Raw genomic sequence first — 21,581 nt, 5'->3', positions numbered from 1 at the left:
TTCACCCTCCATGATACCCTGAAACCAACAGACTTGGTTGTCCCTTTCCTGCCAAGGGCATCCCTACAGCCAACACAATATTCTTTCTGAAATACATAAACTTACAAGCCTGTAGGAAAATTCTGTCAAAATATACATGTACACACACATATACGTGTATATAGTACTTAAACAAAAACGTCACATAAGCATTTTACATGCAAACTCCCTTAGAAAAACAATAACACTCACAAAAGCAGTTTCCTGGCAAACAACATTTTACTCAGAAAAACAAGGTTTCTTCAGAAAATTAAGTTTATCGGAAGGTTTTCCTCAACGAGGAACTTAACTGCCTAGCCTTGAATTAACACTAACCAAATGACAGTTCCACAAGGTCCACTGAAGGAGTTTTCTAAAGAAGTAAAAAAAGCTGTGACAAAATTAGCACTCGAACTGGCTTTATACAGAGGTTCCCTGACCTCCTGACACAGTGCATGAAAGTACCCCTAAAACTTTGAAAGCTGGCTGGTCACATGGAGCAGGAACCAAATAGCTTAGGTTATTGCAACACTGATCTAAATATGTTGAACCTCTGATAGTTTTAAAAATATATATAATCAACATTTATTCTGCTATTCACAATTCTGTGTTAAAATTATTCAAACTAGCTCAAGCAGCAGTAAAGTTGAAGACCAAGTAAACAGTTTAAGGTGCACATGGTTTCACATACTGACCAGAACTGTAATTTATGTTTTAGAGTAAAATTATTTTATACTCTTTTTAGAGTCAAAATCATTTGGAAGGCTGCATCCTGCCTTGGGTGGTTTCAGGAGCTATAACGGTGAAATAAGCATTTTATTTTTTCACACTGTATTCTGTTCATCATTGCACTACATCTTATGCAGATTAACAATACAGAGAAAAAAATACCTTCCTGTTTCAAATTAAAAGAAAAAAAAGCTCTTAGATTACCAAATGTCTACATAGTAAAATGAAGGTAAAGGTAGAAGAAAAGCTCTTAGATTACCAAATGTCTACATAGTAAAATGAAGGTAAAGGTAGAAGAAAAGCTCTTAGATTACCAAATGTCTACATAGTAAAATGAAGGTAAAGGTAGAAGTTATTCAAGCATGCATACATTACTCTGGGCCAGATTTTTAAACAAAAATAAAAAAACTGCATTTATTAACTAGATGAGCCCACAGGGCATATAGTCACTTTTGTAATGCAACCTGGGAGCATTACTTGATTAACTAACATGCTCACAGTTACAAAGTAGGCAATTAGGGAGTGCAGGGTTTAGTGTAGGTCTAGCAACACACAGTCATACAGTGATTTATAGCACAAAGCTGCTGTTAAATAGAAATTTTAAATAACCTAAGTAAATCCTGACTGCAGAATTTCACTGAAATTTAGTCAGAAGTAAGACAAAGGAAAAATGAACAAACATGCCAAGGGGAGAAGCATCTGACATACACATCAGATCAAACATTATGCCCATGCTGCAGTCATGCAGCCATAAAGCATATACATACATATACACATACATACACACGCATGCACACGCAGCCAACAGAAATAAGCAGGAAAGAAAAACTGCATAAAAGCACTTCAATCTCTTACTGACTGCTTCAGATGCAATAGACAAACAGAAATGAAAACACTTGTCAACACAGTAAGTTGTCACATGACAGCTAACCGACCAAAATTAATATTTCAATTAAAAAAACATTTAAATGCATTTTAAATGTGAAGAATCATTTACATATAATAATCCTACTTGTTAACCACTTAGGCCTATTGGACATGCAGTCTGCCTTCAGGGGTGACCAGGGAGCAATGTCTGGTTAAGTGACTTGCTCAGGGTCAAACAGGAGGCAATTCAGTACTGAGGGAAGCAAACGTTGTACAAGTGGAACTATAGCTTGCAACCTTAAGCTCTGTACTAACTACATATCAGAGATGGGTCTAGGACTATTCACTGAAAGCACATTTTACTGAAACACATTTCATTGAAAGCTGAATTCACTGAAAACACAATTCACTGAAACACATTTCAATGAAAGTTATATATGGCCTTTTCCCCACTGCTGTGTGACCCTGGAGTTAGTATATAAAGTAAGAGGGTGTGTGGGGGGCACCACCACCCACATCGGGGGGTGTGGGGGGGCATAGCCCCCCACCTATTTTAAATATTTTTAACTATATACATGGATACTTGCAATTCCAATAAATTACTCTTTTCTGAACTTAATCTTCTTCTTCTTCTTTTGTTAGGGTTCGCCAAGTGGATCACCTGTCCAATCATGATTGGCAGTGGAGTTTTACAGTGCCGAGGTGCCAGCCCGGCACCCAACCTTCCACAGAAGGCACACACACACACACACTCACACCTAGGGCTAATTTGGAGTGTCCAATCCACCTACAGCATGTCTTTGGGATGTGGGAGGAAACCGGAGCACCCGGAGGAAACCCACGCGACCAGAGGGAGGACATGCAGACTCCGCACAGAAGACACCCCAGCTTAATATATATCAAAAATATGTGGGGGGCTACGCCACCCCTTACTATGTGTGTAAATATATATATATATATATATATATATATATATATATATATATATATATATATATATGTGCTGAAAATGGGCTCTGTCCCAGTTGGACTTTCCTGGTAAACAAATGTTAAATAAATAAACAAACAAATTAATCTAATGATTACAGATATTAGCTGCTAACTGTAAAAGGCATATGGTGACTCAAAGACAAAAACATATTTCAGCATGTGGTTTGCAAATGCATGGCAAGTCAGACCTTTCAAAAGCAAGCATCTGCTAAAATTAATTAGTTCTACCACCAAGAAATGCAAATTTTCAAACAGCAGAGAAAGTCAAAGCATTGTAGGATTGTATGAAACTGTCCATACAAGTGTACAAAGCAGGCATGCTTTAACATGGAGTATAAGTATTTAAATGATCATTTAGAAGTTTAGTAAAAGTTGGCTACTGTAATGGTCTAAATTTTCTTCTCAACATCTGTTATGGAACTTCATCTTTTTCGCATATGAAAGGAAGGGACAAACTCTGTGCAATACATGCCTGGCCCTCAACGTCCTATTTGGATGCAGGACATCATTATTTTTCAGGAAAACTTGGCTAGGCTTAGAAAGGCCCCCCAGGTCATTTGCTTAATAACAATCTATGAAGCCACCCCATAATGATCTGTGGGTGTAATCCATGGCAATTCACATTTAAAAAACAAAATATGTCAATAGCAAGGAAGCAACATGCAGAGATGCAAGTTGAAGGATTTTAAACTTGACAAGAAAATTACACTGCTTTAACAAGCCATGCTGACTGCAGTGTAGCATCATACAACACTACGCTGTTATTTTTAACAGCTTTACTGAATTATCACTTAAGATATAGGCAAACATACATTTATAGCAAACAAACTATTTTAACATATTCCCAGTTGCAAATATCACATATATTCTTTTGCATATTTAAAATGAACTCAATATTGCAAAAAAATATCAATTTTCACCTTCCCTTACAACTCACTCCTTCTCCAAAACATTATTCTGCATGTATTGTTCCAACAACTTCCATTTTTTGTATGTAATTTGCTCCTATCCCTTTCTAAAGATCCATTTCATTTATCTCTGTTAGGATATTCAATACTCCAAGCGCAGTTTGGTTGAGACTTTGAATTCCACTTCCATTTTCTAGTAACTGCTTTTTGGCAGCCACCAGAATTAAACTTAACAAGGCTTTACTATGACTAGGCAATTCAGATCCTGTATCCCAGCTCAAAAATGATTTCCTTAGTTACACCCATTTGATCACCCAATATTTTTGACAAAGTACTCTGTAGAAATTTTTTAAAGTCTGACAACTCATTACACTCCTAAAACATATATTCCTAGCTACCTCTTTATTCCTCATCACACCCCCAACATTTGCCATCGACATGAGGAAAAATTCTTTGGAGTCTGCTTCGAGTACAAAAATATCTATTCAAACATTTCCAAGGAAAAATCCTAAATGTTCTAGACTTTGTTTCATATTTGGGAGCTATACATATGTCCTCCTATTACCTCCTAATGAATTGTTTATCCAATACATTTCCCAATATTTTCTAACCTCCTCTGATTGATTCCTATAGTTAGTGTGCAGTATTTTATATGCCCTACTAATTATCCCTTTTTTAACAGCAGCTTCCGTTCTAGACCCAATTAAAAACTCCAGCAAACACCTTTCACTTAGCAGTCCCCTATCCCTTTCGCTTTGCCTATACTCAGATAATCAATCACTGATAGGGAAGGCAGTCTCTATCCTGCAGTCCAAATGTCTTCTTGGTTTCTTCCCTTGCTACTAAGCTTTTACTGTCTAGTTATTTGCTCCCAATACCTTGGTACCTTTGCCAGTTTTCAGCAGTAAAATCCACCTCCTCTTGCCTAGTCTCTGTATCCCTAACTGTAGTCACCCCTATCAGTAAAACCTCCTTTCTTGTGTTGGCTTAGTTCTTAAAATACTTTCTGCTAATTTATGAATCTAATATTCTGTATGACTGTTATTCTCCTTAAGGATCTGTATCCAAAATCCCACTCTCATTATTTCCTGAATTTCACATCATCATCATCATCATCATCTCTTTCTACTATGAATTATAGCTTTCTGCTTGTTATTTATATAAGCCTTAACTACGTAGCTCAAAAATATCCTTTAAATCAGGTAATCCTAATCCACCTTGTTCTACTGGAAGAGTTATCCCACGTGACCCTTTTCCCTCCCACATAAAACCCTTAAACTCATTGTTAATTACTGTCCACAACTTCTCCTCTGGCTAATAAAAATATGCCTGACATATATATAAAACTAAAGAGACTAAAATCATTTTCACTGCTTGTATCTTGCTATCCATATCCATAAACAATAGTTTTCAATGTATCAGTTTATGTATTATCTTTTGTTTAATCTCTTCCCACATATTTTTAGCTGCCACAACAGAATCCTTTTTAATCCATACTCCTAAATACTCCATTTTGTCATGTTCTAATAAATAGCGTTACTGCTGGACCACTTCATGTGTGGGTACATAGTTTACAGCTATAGCCTTTGTTTCATCTTCATTAATTTTATATCTTGAAAAGACATGAAACTATCTCAAAATTTTCACAACACTGAGATGTCCTTTTCTGGTTTTATCAAATGCAAAATATCATCTTCCAATAAAGCAAACTACTCTTGATTAGCATACCAAACATATCAATGAATTTCTGAGTCCCTTATTTTCTTTGCCAATGGCTCTTAAATATAACGCAAACAAAACAAAGAGGAAAGAGGACACCCTGCCTGGTTCCTCACTTCAGACGCAACTTGTCAAAATTAACCCTTATACTTCAGTTTTTTACCTCTGGTCCCTCATATATCCTCCTAATTCACCTTATTATTGTATCTGGGAATATAAATGCTTCCATTGCCCTAGTCATAAAATCCTAGCTTACTCGCTGCATCAAAAACCTCCAACAACAGCAGTATTTTCTTACACTTTGATTCCCTCTCTATCATTATTGTTCTGTTAATGTTGTCAAATATTTGCCCTTCTACCACAAAACTAAACAATGATCTGTACCTATGAATTTTAGCAACACTTTTGCCATTCTTTAGATATTATAGACATAAACACTTTACAATCATGGTTTAAAAATTGAAATTGGCCTATATGAAACAGGGTCTGATGGATCTTTAGTATCTTTAGGTATAACAGCCACCCATCTTTCTTCTTGTTAGATACTTCCCTAAGTTTGGCAACAAGCATTTCCACTTTCTGTTGCCTAAGCAGTCGTACTAAAAGTTTTTTTGACAGCAATCCCAGAGCACAATAACAGTTGCTTAACAGTACTATTTCTAAACACATGCATATTATCTAGATAGTCTGTGATTTTCATTTCAGCACTCTGCAATTTTGCCTCTTTTTGTTCTGAAAGCTTTCCTTTATTCTGCAGTACTTTAACCTTTATCAGCTCTTCTAAATAATTCCTATTACTTCTTAATCATATCTTTATCTTTTATTTCTACCCTATTCTTTACCCCACTTTCATTTTTTTCACTCATCAGCTATACTAACTTCTGAAAAAAATAATTTCTTCCCTAATACAGATCTATACAGACCCAACACTCTCGTTATTTCTTGAATTTCCCATCATCATCATCATCATCATCTCTTTCCACTATGAATTATAGCCTTCTGCTTGTTATTTATATAAGCCTTAACTACGTAGTGTTAACTTTACCCCCCTCTCACACCCTAAAGAACCCATCTCTATACCGGAAGAATGCAAAGTTCCTGTAATCATGGCTGCACAGGTAAAAAACACACTCTCCAAAGCCAATAACACAGCATCCATGGGACCAGACAACATTCCAGGCTGCGTTCTACACGAACTACGGAACGAACTGGCACCCCACCTAAGGACCATGTTCAATCATAGCCTCACCGCAGGCTTTGTGCCTGCTGAATGGCGCACAGCAACGGTTACCCCACTCCAGAAGGGGGGAGCCACCATAGACCCCAGGAACTACCGCCCCATTAGCCTGACGTGCCTGGTCTGCAAGGCCATGGAACGTATCATCATGGAACTTATAAACAAAGACATTGGTAATCTCCAAACTCTGGATCCCATCCAGTTCGGGTTTGTAAAAGGCAGATCATGTCTCCTAAACCTAATAGACTTCTCTGAAGCAGTCAACAAAGCCGTAGACAAGGGAAAGGTGGTTCACACAGCCTATCTAGATCTTGCCAAGGCTTTTGACACCATCTCCCACTCTGGAATTATAGATAAACTCACTAAACTAGGTATAAATCCCTATGTCACAAGATGGGCTGCCAACTGGCTCACTGACAGAACCCACACTGTGAAAGTGGCAGACTCCAAATCCGACTTCAGACCAGTGACAAGTGGAGTACCACAGGGTACAGTCCTGGGTCCTCTCCTGTTTGGTATCTACTTCTCTGAAGTACATACTAACACAGAATGTCTTTGGCTAATGAAGTTCGCAGATGACTGCAAACTAGGAGCCATAATCGAAACTCCTAATGATGTGGACATCCTACAAAAGGGCCTCACTGAGACAGATGCCTGGTATCAAAGCCATGGCCTCAAGCTCAATGCCAAAAAGTGCATTGTCATCCCCTTTGGTAAAAACTCTGTACCCATGAACTACAACATAGGCGGTAGCATACTTAACACCGAAAGTGTGATAAGAGACCTTGGGACACAGGTGGACAGTAGTCTCTCCTTTGATAATCACATCGCCACAGCAGTCAGGAAATCCTTCTACGTGGCACACCTCATCACAAAAGGTTTCTCATCCAGAAAAAAAGAGGTCATTGTTCCCCTCTAACTCATCACTCATTAGACCCATTATAGAGTACAACGCCTCTTTTGGTATGTACCTCACAAGACATCTACAACAACTGGAAAGGCCGCAGAAATACCTCACAAAGAGGATTACCCACCTCAAACAGATGCCCTACGCAGACCGTCTCAAAAAACTCCAGCTTTACTCCATTGCATATCGCCTACTCAGAGATGATCTCTGCCTAACATACAAAGCTATATCAAACCCAGAGCTGTTGAACATGCTCCACTTAAAGAAATCCCAATACCTCCGAGCTACACGCTCTAGGGACTTAAACCTTGTCACCACAATAAACAGAACATGCTGTAGGGTAGATTCATGTCCCAGAAACTTCCCATACTCTGGAATAAACTACCTATCTATATCAAACAAAGCTCCTCATTAGCACTCTTCAAGAAAAATCTTGATGATTGGATGGGAAATAGGAAATTCACCCCAGGGATCACCTCTGTGGCTCTGCTCGACAGTGGCACAGGAAAATAATTTTCTTGGGGTGGCAAAAGCCAGGGTACCTTTTTGGCTGGGCTTGTATAGGCCCCAGGGCAGATAGCCTAGTACCTACCTATGAACCTATAATAACTCTCAAACAACTTCCACAACTCATTCCTTAAATTCCCCTCTTTTTTACAGGTAGGTAGGGAAACGCCAGTGTCTCATTTTTACTCCATTACAATGCGTTTTCCTCTTAGTTGTTGTTGGCACATGATCTGAAATAGTTATTGGATGTGAATCACACTTTTTTGAATGCACATGCTCCTGTGAGATATAATTTCTGGTTAGTCTAGACCAGTTACTTTACCCTGAAGAATAATATGTAAATTCTACCAGAGTTCCTACTACTAAATTCATGTCTTCCATACCAAACGTTTTCATAAATGTCTTCACAAATCTACCCTCTTTCTGTTGTATGTTTCCATCTAAGTGCCCAGATACATCCCGAGTGTTGCAAATCAAATTTCAGTCCCAATCATACAATACTTTGCTGCTGACTGAAAAATAAACTGCATTCAACATTGCAACCAATATATTTACACTAAAAAAGTACACACTGCTTCCACAGACACAGATAAATCTTAACAGAAGTTATGTACTGCATTTTCCTGCTATTTAAATTATGGTTTCACAAACACTGCTGACCACAGAGTAACATTAACATTTGTATATGAATTTAAAAATGTTACTCCTTTCATAAGCACTCTTAACCATGGGAAAGCAACAAACAGCATGTTGTGATGATTAAAAATATTACTTTCACAGGCACTGCTGATCATGAGGAATAAGCGTACAATGTAGAAGGAGCCAAAGGGGCCAATCCACAAAGCAGCAATCATATGCTAAGTGTCAGAAAGTAAAAATTGTACCTGAAAGCAGAGCTGGTGTATCACCAACAAAGGTATCTCAGACACTAAAGAAGACAAAGCATCACAAGTCTATGTTGAGCTACCACTGAAAATATACAAATTATGACAGCTTTAATGATGAGGATAAACTTAAAATAATCTCTTAAAAGCTTTGCAAAAGCTAATAGTAACAGATGTGTACATTCTCCTTATAATTTCTCAAAGGAGAATAGTGGATTAATAGTGATTCTTTGGCTGGAACAAAGAGGACCATAGGTCTCTTACCTATACCTAGATCCCCAGAAGAAATAAGGTCAAACAGATGTATATAGAGAAGCCACCAGGCAAGGTCCTATAGGGAAAAAAAAAGTAAAACATGGCAACTGACAAATGAGCTGCAGCAAGTAGTATTTTTCTTTTTGAGAAGAAACATGTTCTTTTCTATTGTAACAGAGGTACAGAACTACAGGCAAGGGCTAGTTTATTATTATAGTTTAACAGAAGGCTATCTTGCTAGCTCCTGTGATAGGTTTATTAATCCAGCTTACTGGAAATCGGTTGTGGTTCAATGTAATTTTACTACTACCTGCAGCTACTCTGTTGGCTGTGAATGTAAATGTTTTCTGTAATACTTAGCAGGTACAACACATATTTTTGAAAAATTCTGTCATATGCATGTTAGCTGCTCTTCTAAACAAACACATTGATTTCAAAAAAATGTTTTCAAGCATTTTCATATTAAAGCATTAGCAACATTAAAATAAGAAACACACACGCGCACACACACACACAGACGCGCACACGCGCACACGCGCGCACACACACACACACACAATAAACATTGTTGTCCTCTTGCCTTTGGACCCAAAAGCAAAATCTACATGCATTGTATAGCAGAATCCATCCATCTATAACCCCAATTTTTACTCATGGTGTTGGTCACATCAACAGTGACTGTCATCTAGTGCCAAAGTTAACACTACTACGTGGTTAGCCCTGCCACATATTTTATAGCAGAATGCCAAAGACTATTTAACTGAATATGTTCACTAACAGATGTATTTTTAAAGGAAGGGAACAAAGACAGGACAAAATATACATCAATGAGTAAACTTTTATAAAAATGGTCATCAGTTACCAGTATCAAAAAGGCAAGTGAAAATGTTTGCTGCAAGAAAAACACTGGTCCTCCAAGCCTGTGTTTGCCGTGTAACTTTGTGCAGTAGTTTAAATGTAGCAAGCATGCAGTAATACACAAAGTACCTCTGTAATATACAAAGTACCTCCACATAATCGGCTGCAACTCTGCAAATTCGGATTGTTTTCTTCATTTTCTTTATTGTTCAACTCTGCAGAACTCTGCTGATAAACAGCAGCAGTATCATGACTGCATAAATAAAACAGTGTAACAGTTATTAAAAAGTACAGCTGTGTAGGAAACTTAACATAATTGCAGATGTTTAACTGTGGTCGCAATTAACAACTTACAGGGATCTCTGCCAAACACGGAATTTGACATCTGGCAGAATATGTTAACAACCCTTTACCAACAGCTACGCTGATACTGCCTTACCTCAGATACTGCCACAAAGCTGGTTTACAGGTGCCTTTACCTGCACATTCTTTACTTATTTCTTGCCCCTGAGCCGAGTCACATATATGCTTAATTCTGCTGATTAGGCTTACTGCAGGGATGCATCCCTTATCATGGATAATATAAATCTTCCTTAGTGGACCTGAAGAAGGGGAGAAAGGTAGAGTAGTTGGTGAAAGGAATGTAAGCATACCATACTGACCAGAAGAAATACCATTACAGTTTAGGGACAGGAGGAAGGGAGAAAGAACTGCAAAGTGACCACAACTGAACATTTACAAATATGGTAAGCTGCCTACACAAGTGTACTGTTATTTGTGGGTCACTGTTGCAGTCATGACTTATATGGAAAATTTCCAAAGTTTATGCCACCCAGATGGGCGGATGGCCAACTGCCCCAATTAGAACTGAAAAAAGCCCTACAAAATAGGACAGTCAAATCCAGCCCTAATCCTAGACAAAGTAGCTGCTTCTAGGATGTCCTGTGTACTAACTTCTCTCTGTAAGACCATAGCAGTGACAGTGTTCCTTGTGGAATGGGGCCTGGCTTTCTCCTGTAATGCTTTGCCATGTGTTATAGCCAAAGTTAATGCAGTGCACATTCTATTCTGAGACAGTTTGTTTTGTCACTTGGAATTCCTGCTTCATTTCCACAAATGAGGAAAAACATTTGACCTGATTCTCTGAAAGGCTTAGATCTGTTTAAAAAGCACGTCAGTTGTTTCTGCACATCAGTGTTTGCAGGATTATTCCTGCTCTATTTAGGGGATTACGGAAGAACACAGGTAGTTAGACAGCTTTGTTCAGAGCTACGTCTGTAACAAGTTTTGGCATAAAGAAGGGAATAGTAAACAGGTTTATCCTGTTTCTATGGAAGTGCAGGAAAGGCTTGATGCACATGAAGACTTGTACTTCAGAGACTCTTTTTACAGACGTGACAGCTACCAAGAACACTGTTTTCAAGATAAGGAATTTCACAGGTGAGTGTACTGCTGGTTCAAAGGGTAATAAGTGCAGCTTTTCAAAGAAAAAATGGAGGTCACAGGCTGAAGTCACACTCCCTTGGGTACTTCAAGAGGATCATGCCCTTCATCAAATGCTTTTCTGAGGTGCCTGGATACCAGTGGGTCTCGATGGAAAGACACATTAAGATACAAGACATGCACCTTCACTGAGGCATAGGCTAGACCTGAAGACAACAGCTCAGACAAATACCAGGAACAACAGGTGCACAGCCACTTAAATTAGTTGCTGGTCATCCCTTTGGTACTACAGAGAGAATCTCACAATTAACTAGATATGATTTCCTTACACTTGATCTTCTAGGCTTACCAATGAATTTTAGCAAAATAAGCAACCAAAGCGTAGGAGCATCATATCATCTAAGCTGGAAGTCTGAGCGTGGAAGGGTTGCGATGTACTAGGGACTCCCTTCACTGTGTCGGGAGGTTCACATGTTGAGGCAACAATGAGGATACTTCCTATGCCATCAAATTCATATGTGAGAAATAATACTGCCTGGGTCAGAATGGGATAATCAGGATCAATTCTGCCCTCTCATTTTCCAGTGTTTGGTCTACCATGGAAATTATAGGTATGGGTGGTAAAGTATAAAGAGACAGAACCATCCAATCTGAGTCTCCCTTTTTTTATGGAACAATCCAATCTGGAAGGTGAGCCATGGTATCAGATCAGTGGAATATGTCTTGTTCCATTGGTGTGATGGCTTCCAGAAGGGGTTTGTCAGAGGCCTTAGGAAATGCATATGCATGACTTGGGGAGAGAAAATGCACCACACTAGGTTTTCCTCCTTGAGCTGTAATGTGACATGAGATATCAAAGTCTCATCACCCATACACTTTCTCTTTGGATTCTTTATTTTTAGTGGTGGGGGGCATGTTGGAAGGCCTAAGACAAAATTAAGGATAACATGGTAGACTGGATGCAGGCCATGGGCCTCTTCCTGTCTAATTAGTTCTATAAACAATGCTAACAACAAAACTAATTTGATTTTAGAGAATTAATCACTGACATAATTTAAAGTTACTGACATTGTGTTCTGAGCCTAAACAGAAACCACAATGTGTGTGGAAGTCTTTGTGGGGATCTGCCTTCCACAAGAGTATCTACTTTTCTGAAGCCCTGGCATACCTTAACATATGCTTTGCATAAGGCTAGCTAGATGATAAAAAGGTACTCTAAGCAGAGCAAAAACAGAAAATAAAAACATAATAAGCAATTAAGATAAGAAATTTCCTGGTGGTTACTTAATTGTCCTGATGTATGCAGCATGCCAAAACACAATGGACTTTGCACATCAACATTATGATGCATCCACTGTAAACTGCAGCAAGAAATATCTAAAATAGTGTGTGTGTCCGCCCTGATGTTCCAGGGGGATAGACCTGCCACACCTGCAGGGGAAGACTGAGAAGGTCTGGTAGTTGGTCCAGATGTTGAGCCTTCTGCAGCTAAAGCTGCAGTAGTCTCGACTACTGTAACAGTGATCTAAACAAAGAACATCTCCACCTCTGCCACCTCTGATGTCCACAGTATTTTCTGTATGAGCATCTAGAGTGATTCATCCTTTTCATGTGGTAAGAAAACCACTGCAGAGATGTTCAGAAGCATAGCTGGCTCATCAAATGCTTAGTGCTGGTCCCTGTTATGGTAGCCTGACACCCCCCCCCCCAGCTCTTCAGCTGAAGAGGGGAAAAAGAAACGTTTGCTCCCATAGTCTGGTATTCAACACAAAGGCCCTTTCTTCACCTCAGCCCCTTCAGCTCTTCAATTAGAAAGTAAAAGAAGAAAAAAAATAAATATAATATCTTCTACTTTTAAATTGTAGCAAGCCATAAATGGGTAGTTACAGCTTACCACACAACACACTGAAGCACACTTATGTACCAGCATTCAGAAATGCCAGTACAGAAAAAAGGAATGCAGGAACTGCACTTCCTGACTGTGCAAACAACACCTTATGCCTTGGGTGGCTGACCCTTTAGCCCAACCTTTGGTATGTTTCTGGTGCTGGTGTCCATGAAGGCAAAAAGAAGGCTACCTTTCCAGATGATATTGGTTCAACTTCTGTTCATTTACGGAGAACCCATTTTGATAAGACAATCAAGAATACATTCCACAGTCTTCCAAATCTCCACCTGGGAATGAGCCAGCATCAAGAAATCTTCCAGGCAGGATTAAATGTAGATGCCCATGGTCCTGCAGTGAACTATGACTAGCACCAGACATTTTGTAAAAACTATGACCACAGTACCCAAGCCAAAGGGAAACAGGTACACTGTCACTGAATTATTACTATTTATTTAAGTGAACTGGTCTAAGGACCGTTTTAAGGCACAACGGGCTGAAAGGGAAAATACAACAAACAAACATGAGATGTTACCAAGTCAACTAAGAAGAACATTTGGAACAGAGATACAATACACACTGCTGCTCATTATATTCAAAAGGCAGCTCTTAGGACACACCAACAAAGCCATGACCCTGCCCAACTGATTGAGAGTGCAGCTCATCACATCCAAATATAAATGGCAGGATACACAGCTAAATGGAATTAAGTAATTCCATGTGTAAACTACAACACTGCTCATCATGTTCAATTATACAAGGTCCTGGGCTCTGTCACTTCACTGACTCCGTGAATTAGTCTTATTTGCAAAGCCACTGAACATACTGTACATGACTTGATAAACTACAATATTAAAAATATCATCAAGCTAGACCCATGGCAGTTTGGCATTGTCATGGGCAGATCCTGTCTAACAAATCTGGTTACCTTCAGAAGAGTAACACAGGCTGTTGACACCAGTCGTACTGTCCACAGTGAACGCCTTGGCCTACCCAAGACAAGTGATACCATAGTTAGTAAGCTTAATGCATTAAAAATAGATCCTAATGTAGCAAGATGAACAGCAAGTTGGCTAACAGACAGAAATCACATGGTGCAGGTACTTATTCAGAAAGGATATTTTTTGGCTCCCCTACTACAACCTACAGCACTACTACTGCAGTACCACATGTCCATTGCTGGGTTACCTTTAACTTTGATTTAGGCTGGGACTTGAGCAGAACCCAAAGGGTATCCTGGGGGCTTCCATCTGCCATTTGTTTTCTTTAAGACCTACTCTGATCCCCCCATCCCTTTATGGGATATATCATGGCTGCACCCACAGGATGAGTGTGCAGTGGGATATGCAATATATTGCCCCACCTTCTCAGAAGCTTAACCATGTCCATCAACCTGCCTACCTTCTGGACCACAACTCCTAACCAAAAAACATCCTCAGTCTCCGCTACGGATCATAACAAGAGATGCCTGTATAACTGTCCACCCCTCCCAGGATGGAAACATCCATCCCTCCTGCTACATAAGTTGCCAAGTTGCTAACTGAACTTGATAAGCTGGGCCACAGTCAGTGCTTAATCCCCTTATGCCACCAAAGCAACTGGTATTTATTCAAGGCTATGAAGTTGATCAGCAGTGTCCCACAGGAGGACTAATAAGATGGCTGCACATGGAGTAACAGCTTAATTCTAGCTCTCCCAGTGTGAAAACAGAAACTCAGCAGAGAAGACTAGTAGACGTTTGTGTTTCTGGGTAAATTTTAGTAATTGGCTAGCAAGTGCACTTCCTGGATGCCAGGAAAAAGGAAATACAGAGGACCTGACAGAAAATCAGCTATAAAAAGTTCTGCAGCTGTTCTGCAAAAAGCAGTGCAACCTCCAGACATGACTTTCAGTAAACCTAGAGGAAAGTATAAGACAACTGCATACAGACCTAGTTAAAATAAATGAACCACTGATGGGAGCACATCAACTCAAACAATAAAATGTTGGAAAAAATACAAGAATCTTTAAACAGATATTTAGATGCGGTGATAAAACTGCAAAAATCAGAGGTCAAAATGAAAAAAAGGCTGGTTGAATAGGAGACTGCTGAAGAAGAGAAGTTTCAAAAAATAACAGAACTAGAGGACAGAGCAAGTAGGGAAAACCTGAGATTTTCAACTGTACCAAAGAAACTGGAACGAACAGACTGCATTCATTTTATGAAAGCACAAATAAGCAACTGGACTGGTAGTCCACAGCAGGAGGTTTTAGTTGAAAGGGCACATCATGTGTATGCTCCAAACCTGGCTATGAGAAAGCAAACCAGACCTTTAATAGTAAAGATGCAATCCTACCAGCATAAAGAGATGATTTGGACAAAACTGTGGCAGAAGGACAAAGTACTAAAAGTGGGAGACACCAGAGTGTTTGTGGAGAATGATTACTCATTGCACACTAGTCAAAGAGGAGTAAATCTATTCCACTATTCAGGGAATATCGAGAAGCAAGTGTGAGATTCAAACTGCTGTGCTCAGCTATCTTCAAAATATTCTTCCCTGCAGGGACAAAATCATATTTTTATGAAGTACATGCTTAGGAGGAAATACAAAAGTTTGTCCAACAAAAAGTGAGGTGTGAAACAGAAGGAGATTCTGCTTCTTGCTCTTCTGGTAATAAAGAACACAGAGCGACTGTGCCAGTGAAACCTTTTCCAATGTTTCAACATAAAATTTTGGAGAAAAGGAAGGGATCATGAGAGCTGACTAGAAGAATCAAGACTACATTGGAAATGAAGCAACAACAGGATTTGGAAGAGGAAGATGAACAGGAATAAAACCAATAACTTGAAAATTGACAAATGTGGGATTACAAAGCAATGACTATAGTTCTGACATATGACAGAACAAGAAAATTTGGAAATATTGGACTTTGTTGGACTTGTGAGAGACTCAAAGTATATGCCCTACTTCATGTCATTAATGTGTGGAAAAATACATAGGGGAGGAGAAGAGGAGGTAGAAAGTTAACTGTATGTAAAACAATATTTTTTCTTAATAGTACTATTTTTATAGTTTATGATTTTCTTTGTATGCTATAAAGTAAAGTTTTCTCAATTAATTTTAAGTGCAGTGGGAATACTATTGTAAGCAGGTACTCCTGTTTTTCTTCCTCCCTTCTTCTCTCTTTCTTGTTTGGTTTTAAGAAATATGGGCACTACAATGTAAAAAAAGAAGAAAAGTCGGATTAAAAGAACATGACAAAAGAATAATGACTGGATTAAGGTCCTTAGCTTGATCTAGTAATAAGTTTTAAGAGAAAGCAAGTAAATGAAAAATAATACTGAATATTATAAGGCTTTTTTCTAGCAAATAAATGTATTCTTAGTAGCAATTGTGTATCTGGTCCTCATGTCTTCATGCAGACAATAAGATAAAGTGAAAGTGGCTACAATCTGATAAAGAGAAATTGGACATAAAAAAGAGAAATTAGACAGGAGATAATGTTCTCTGAGAGAATTAAGGTGCAAGATAAGACAAAACCAGACAGTAATTAGTAGAAGCAGAGGCTGGACCATGCATCTTAGCATGGATAACCTTTCTTTTAGGTTAACTCAGCTCAATGTTAGTGGCTGCCAGTTTGGGACATTTATTCTTATTAGGAGGTTAAAACTTCCATATCTAAAGATGTACATAGTTTTGTGTGCGAGTATTAACTTAATATCTTTTAGGAGGTACTGGGGTGTGTATTTGTTTTTTTTTTTGTTTTTTTGATGGCTTTCAATAAATTAAACAGTTTTGTAAGCTGTGAAATAGGCTCAAGTGGTTATGACAAGAAACTGCAAAAAGGTTCAACCTACCAAACACTTTATGCATGTAACACTTAAGTTGGAAGTAGACATTTAACTAAAAAGCTGTTAGAGATAAAAGCTAGAAATAATAACTTTTTAATATAATGATGCTTTCTGTAATGTTTTTAAATGTCAATAGTCTCAAAGATAAAAAAAAGAAGAGAGTACTGAACTATACTAAAATGTAGAGTGCAAATAGCTATGCTACAAGAGAGACACTTGAAAAGAACTGAACATGTGAATTTGATAAAGAAAGGTTTTCAAGATGGTTATTCAGTGGAATACCTAGGACAAAGGACAAGAGAAGTACGTATATTAATTGCAAGAGGAGTACAAATACTGATAGAAGAGGATAAAACAGATAATAATGGTAGATTTGTAGTACTAAGGGGCTACTGGCAAGGGAGAAGGATTACACTGGCATGTATTTATATTCAACCTAAAACTGCTATAATGGAGCTTAAGAAAATTCTGGGAGAAATAATCAGCTTTCAGCAAAGAATATTACCTATAGGCGGGGGACTGGAATTTGATTTGCAGCAATGAAGATGTGTCTGAGGGGCCCAGAAGGGAAAATATAACAAAGGAGGGTAGACTTTTGTGACACTAGACATTGGCATGGAAGATGTGAATTCAGTAATAGGAATTTGGAGCGAATTTACATATTATTCCCCAAGATACAAAACTGGGCTAGGCTAGACAGAATTCACATTTCACAGGAACATGTACATTTAATTTAAGGGTTTGACATGCACCCAATAACTAATTCAGATCACATGCCAATAATAAGTAAAATAAAAACACAAGGTAATGAAATAAAAACGAGACACTGGTGCTTTCCCAACTATCTGTTGAAAAGAGAGGAATTTAAGGAATGGGTAGTGGAAATTATTCAGGGGCTATTAGAGAAGATAGAACTTTCTTCTGAAAATATAACTAGGGAAGGGACTAAAATTAGAGTGGAGTTTAAAATAGGGTGGAAATAAAAAAGGGAGATATGGTTAAGAAGTAACAATAATTATTTAGAGAGACTGACAAATGTTAAAGTACTGCAGAATAGGGGGAATCTCACAGAAAAAGAAAAGGAGCAAATGCAGAAAATAGGGGATTACCTCAATAATGTGCATGAGTTTAAAAAGACTGTTGTTAAACAACTGTTTTTTGATAATAACCTACAGCGTAAAAACATTTAATACGACAACTCAGGCAACAGAAAGTAGAGAGAGCTGTCACCAAAATTATGGAGCATATAACAAGAAAGGTAACAAGAGATCCAGTACAGGTATTAGAAATATTTTGGAAACTCTATGAAAGCTTGTATAAAGCAAATAAATATGGAAATCAAGAAAAGGTATAAATGGAAATGTTTATGGAAGAATTAAATATGCCAAGGTTAGAAGAAGATGACACAATTACTAACAGTTAAGATAGGGGGAGATGAGATAAAAATGGTGATGTATAACAAATCTACAGGAAAGTCCCCAGGAATAGATGGTATTCCTGTGGAAGTCAGGAAGCTAGGAGGGAAACTGATAAAGGTCTGGAAGGTTTTGTTTAAAAGCGTTTTAAAAGGAAGGGAGGCATCTACAGTCTGGAGAAAAAGCTGTGGTGGCTGTAATACCTAAATATATTAAAGACCAATATGATCCAGTTTAAACCATGATTATAGAGTGTTTCTGTATATAAAGGCTAAAGGAATGGCAAAGGTGATGCCAAAATTGATAGATATGAATCAATATGGTTTTGTGGAGGGGAGGTAAACTCCTGACAACATTAACAGAACTGTGATGATCCAGAGAGAAGAAGACTGTAAAAAATTCCACTGTTATTGGTGGGTGTTAATGCAGAGAAAGCATTTGACAGAGTAAGCTGGAACTTATGAGCAGGGCAATGAAAGGCTTTGCATTCCCTGATAAAATTCCAAGGCTGAATAGGAGGATATATGAGGGATCGGAGGCAAACATTAAAGTGGGTGGGGTCCTCTCTGATAATTTCTGCTTGAGTAGAGGAACCAGGTAGGGGTGTGTACTTTCCCTTTTATTTGCATTATATTTAGAACCACTGCAAAGAAAATAAGGGACTCAGAAATTCAAGGATATAATTGGATGGTAGTCAAGAAAAGCTGGCTCTATTTGCAGATGATATTATTTTATAACTGATAAAGCCAGAAAGGGACATTACTGTGTTGTGAAACATTTTGAGAAAGTTTCAAATATTTTCAGGATACAAAATTAATGAAGCTAAAACAAAGGCAATAGTGGTAAATTATGTAACCATACACAAATTGGTTAAGCAATATCCATATATATGGGGACATGATAAAATGAAATAGGGATTAAATATTATTCTGGTGTGGCAGCTAAGGATATGTGGGAATAGACTAAACAAAAGATAATACAAAAAGAGAGAAAATGGAAGCTCTGTTGTATGGATATGGATAGTAAAATACAAGCAGTTAAGATGTTTTTAGTCCCTTTAGCCTTATACAGAGGTCAGGCATATTGTTATCAACCAGAGGAGAAGTTGTGGATAGTAATTAATAAATGACTGAAGGATTATACCTGGGAGGGGAAGATGGCAAAAGTCAAGAGGGATAAGCTGATTCTTCCTACAGAATAAGGTAGACTGCGGAATGGAAATTATTGGAGAAAACTGGCAAAGGAACCAAGGTATTAGAAGCAAATAACTAGAGAGGGAAAGGTAACAAAATGGGAAGACGCCAAGAAATTATTTGGACTGCAGGTTGGAGATTGCCTTTCCTATCAAGGATTCATATCACAGTATAGGCAAAGAGAAAGAAATACAGTAGAGAGTTGATTATCTAAACGCCGATTATCAAAAATGTCAATTATCCGAATACAGCCTTCCAAAGTTTTTCAGTAGGAAAAATCAAAGTCTGAATATGTAAACATTATACACATTTGCTTGTGCACGTTTTTTAGCTTGTAGCCCATTTGTGTGTGAAAAATATTCTTTACTGTCCACTGGAATTGCTGAATGGTTGAAAAATGTATTTCCTGTGTGCAGAAAAACAAGATTTTAGAAGTTTTTATCCGGATCAATGTATGTTTGACTATCCAAGCTAGTTTGATTATCCAAACCATCCTAGGTCCCAATTAATTTGGATAACCGACTCTCTACTGTAGGGGGGTCCTAAATGAAAGACTAGCACTGGTAGAGTTTTTAAAAGAATCTAGAACAGAAGCTGTCATTAAAAAATAAATAGTACATATAAAATATTGCATTATAACTATAAGAATCGATCAAAGGAGGTTAGAGAGGATTGGGTAGAGAGACTGGATAAGCAATTCACAAAGAAACAATGAGGGATGTATGCATATCTCTCAAATATACAACAAAATCTAGAAGACTTAGGATTTTTGCTTGGACGTATCTACACAGATATTTTTATCCCTCAAGTAGACTCTAGATAATTACTCATCAGGTAGACAGAGAGAAGAATGACAACAATCATATAGAATACTATCTTCAAAAAGGGGCAGAAAATATTTCAATAACTAAGCACGGGAATGGAGAAAGGAGATTATGATGATAGGGATAACTGCAATTAGGGGTACAAAGAATAGGAAAGAGGTGGCTGGAATTTATTTGTGGAACCTGGCAAAGGAACCAATATACTGGGAACAAATAATTAGAAAGGGAAAGGTAAAAAAATGGCAAGAGGCCAAGAAGAAATTTGGATTGTACACTAGTGGTTGCCAGTACTCTGATATTAACCCCTGATAGGAGAATCCTAACTGAAAGGCCTGCAGTGGTTGAATTTTTAATTGAATATAGAATGGTAGTAGCTGTTAAAAAAGGATAATTAGTAAGGCATTTAAAATATTTAATGATAACTATAGGAATCAATCAGAGGAGATCAGAAAAAAATTGGGAAGAGAAATTAGACAAGCAATTCACAAAGAAACAATGAGACAACATATCCATGGCTCCCAAATATGCAACTAAATCTATAAGATTTAGGATTTGTGCATGGAAGTGTTTGCATAGATACTTTATATCCCAAAGAAACTCCAAAGAATTTTTCCTTAGGTATGAACAGGATACTACCATCCAAAGACTTCTACCAGAAAAAATAAATCCACGTAGCAGCAAATAGAATGAAGTAGAAGTCACCACGATAGTAAAAAATAATGTTTATATTTATTGTCGGAACAAGCGCTTTCACGTACTGCCAAGGTACGCTTCTTCAGGTTTGTAAATCAATTCATTTTATCAAATATTTATATACAAAATATTCTATCTAATAAATCAATTAAACAATTACTCAATTAGTCAGAATAACTCATCAACTATTCCACTGTTTCAATTTAAAGCTACATAATTCATTAAGCTTATAAAACGCATAATGAAATATAGCAGAATGGAATAATATAATATAAAAAAGAAAATAAAAATAAAAATGATACTTATCATTGTTGAATACCTATATTCAGTACTTATTCACTACAAAAATGCAAAATGTATAATGCATATATATATATATATATATATATATATATATATATATATATATATATATAT

General features: G+C 37.6%; 1 protein-coding gene across 1 annotated transcript in view; it reads right to left on the bottom strand.

Moving 5' to 3' along the window:
- RADX (RPA1 related single stranded DNA binding protein, X-linked) overlaps positions 1-21,581 on the bottom strand; it is an 804,920-nt gene that overhangs the window by 264,307 nt on the left and 519,032 nt on the right. The window contains exon 11 of the mRNA XM_044057246.1: positions 10,029-10,132. Coding sequence (XP_043913181.1) covers positions 10,029-10,132 — 104 coding nt within the window. The remainder of the gene's footprint in view (positions 1-10,028; positions 10,133-21,581) is intronic.

This window comes from Protopterus annectens, chromosome 15.part0, assembly GCF_019279795.1.
Source record: "Protopterus annectens isolate FY-2018-M chromosome 15.part0, PAN1.0, whole genome shotgun sequence".
NCBI lineage: Eukaryota > Metazoa > Chordata > Ceratodontiformes > Protopteridae > Protopterus > Protopterus annectens.
The sequence above is the reverse complement of the archived record's forward strand: the minus strand, read 5'-3'. Positions and strand labels throughout refer to the sequence as shown.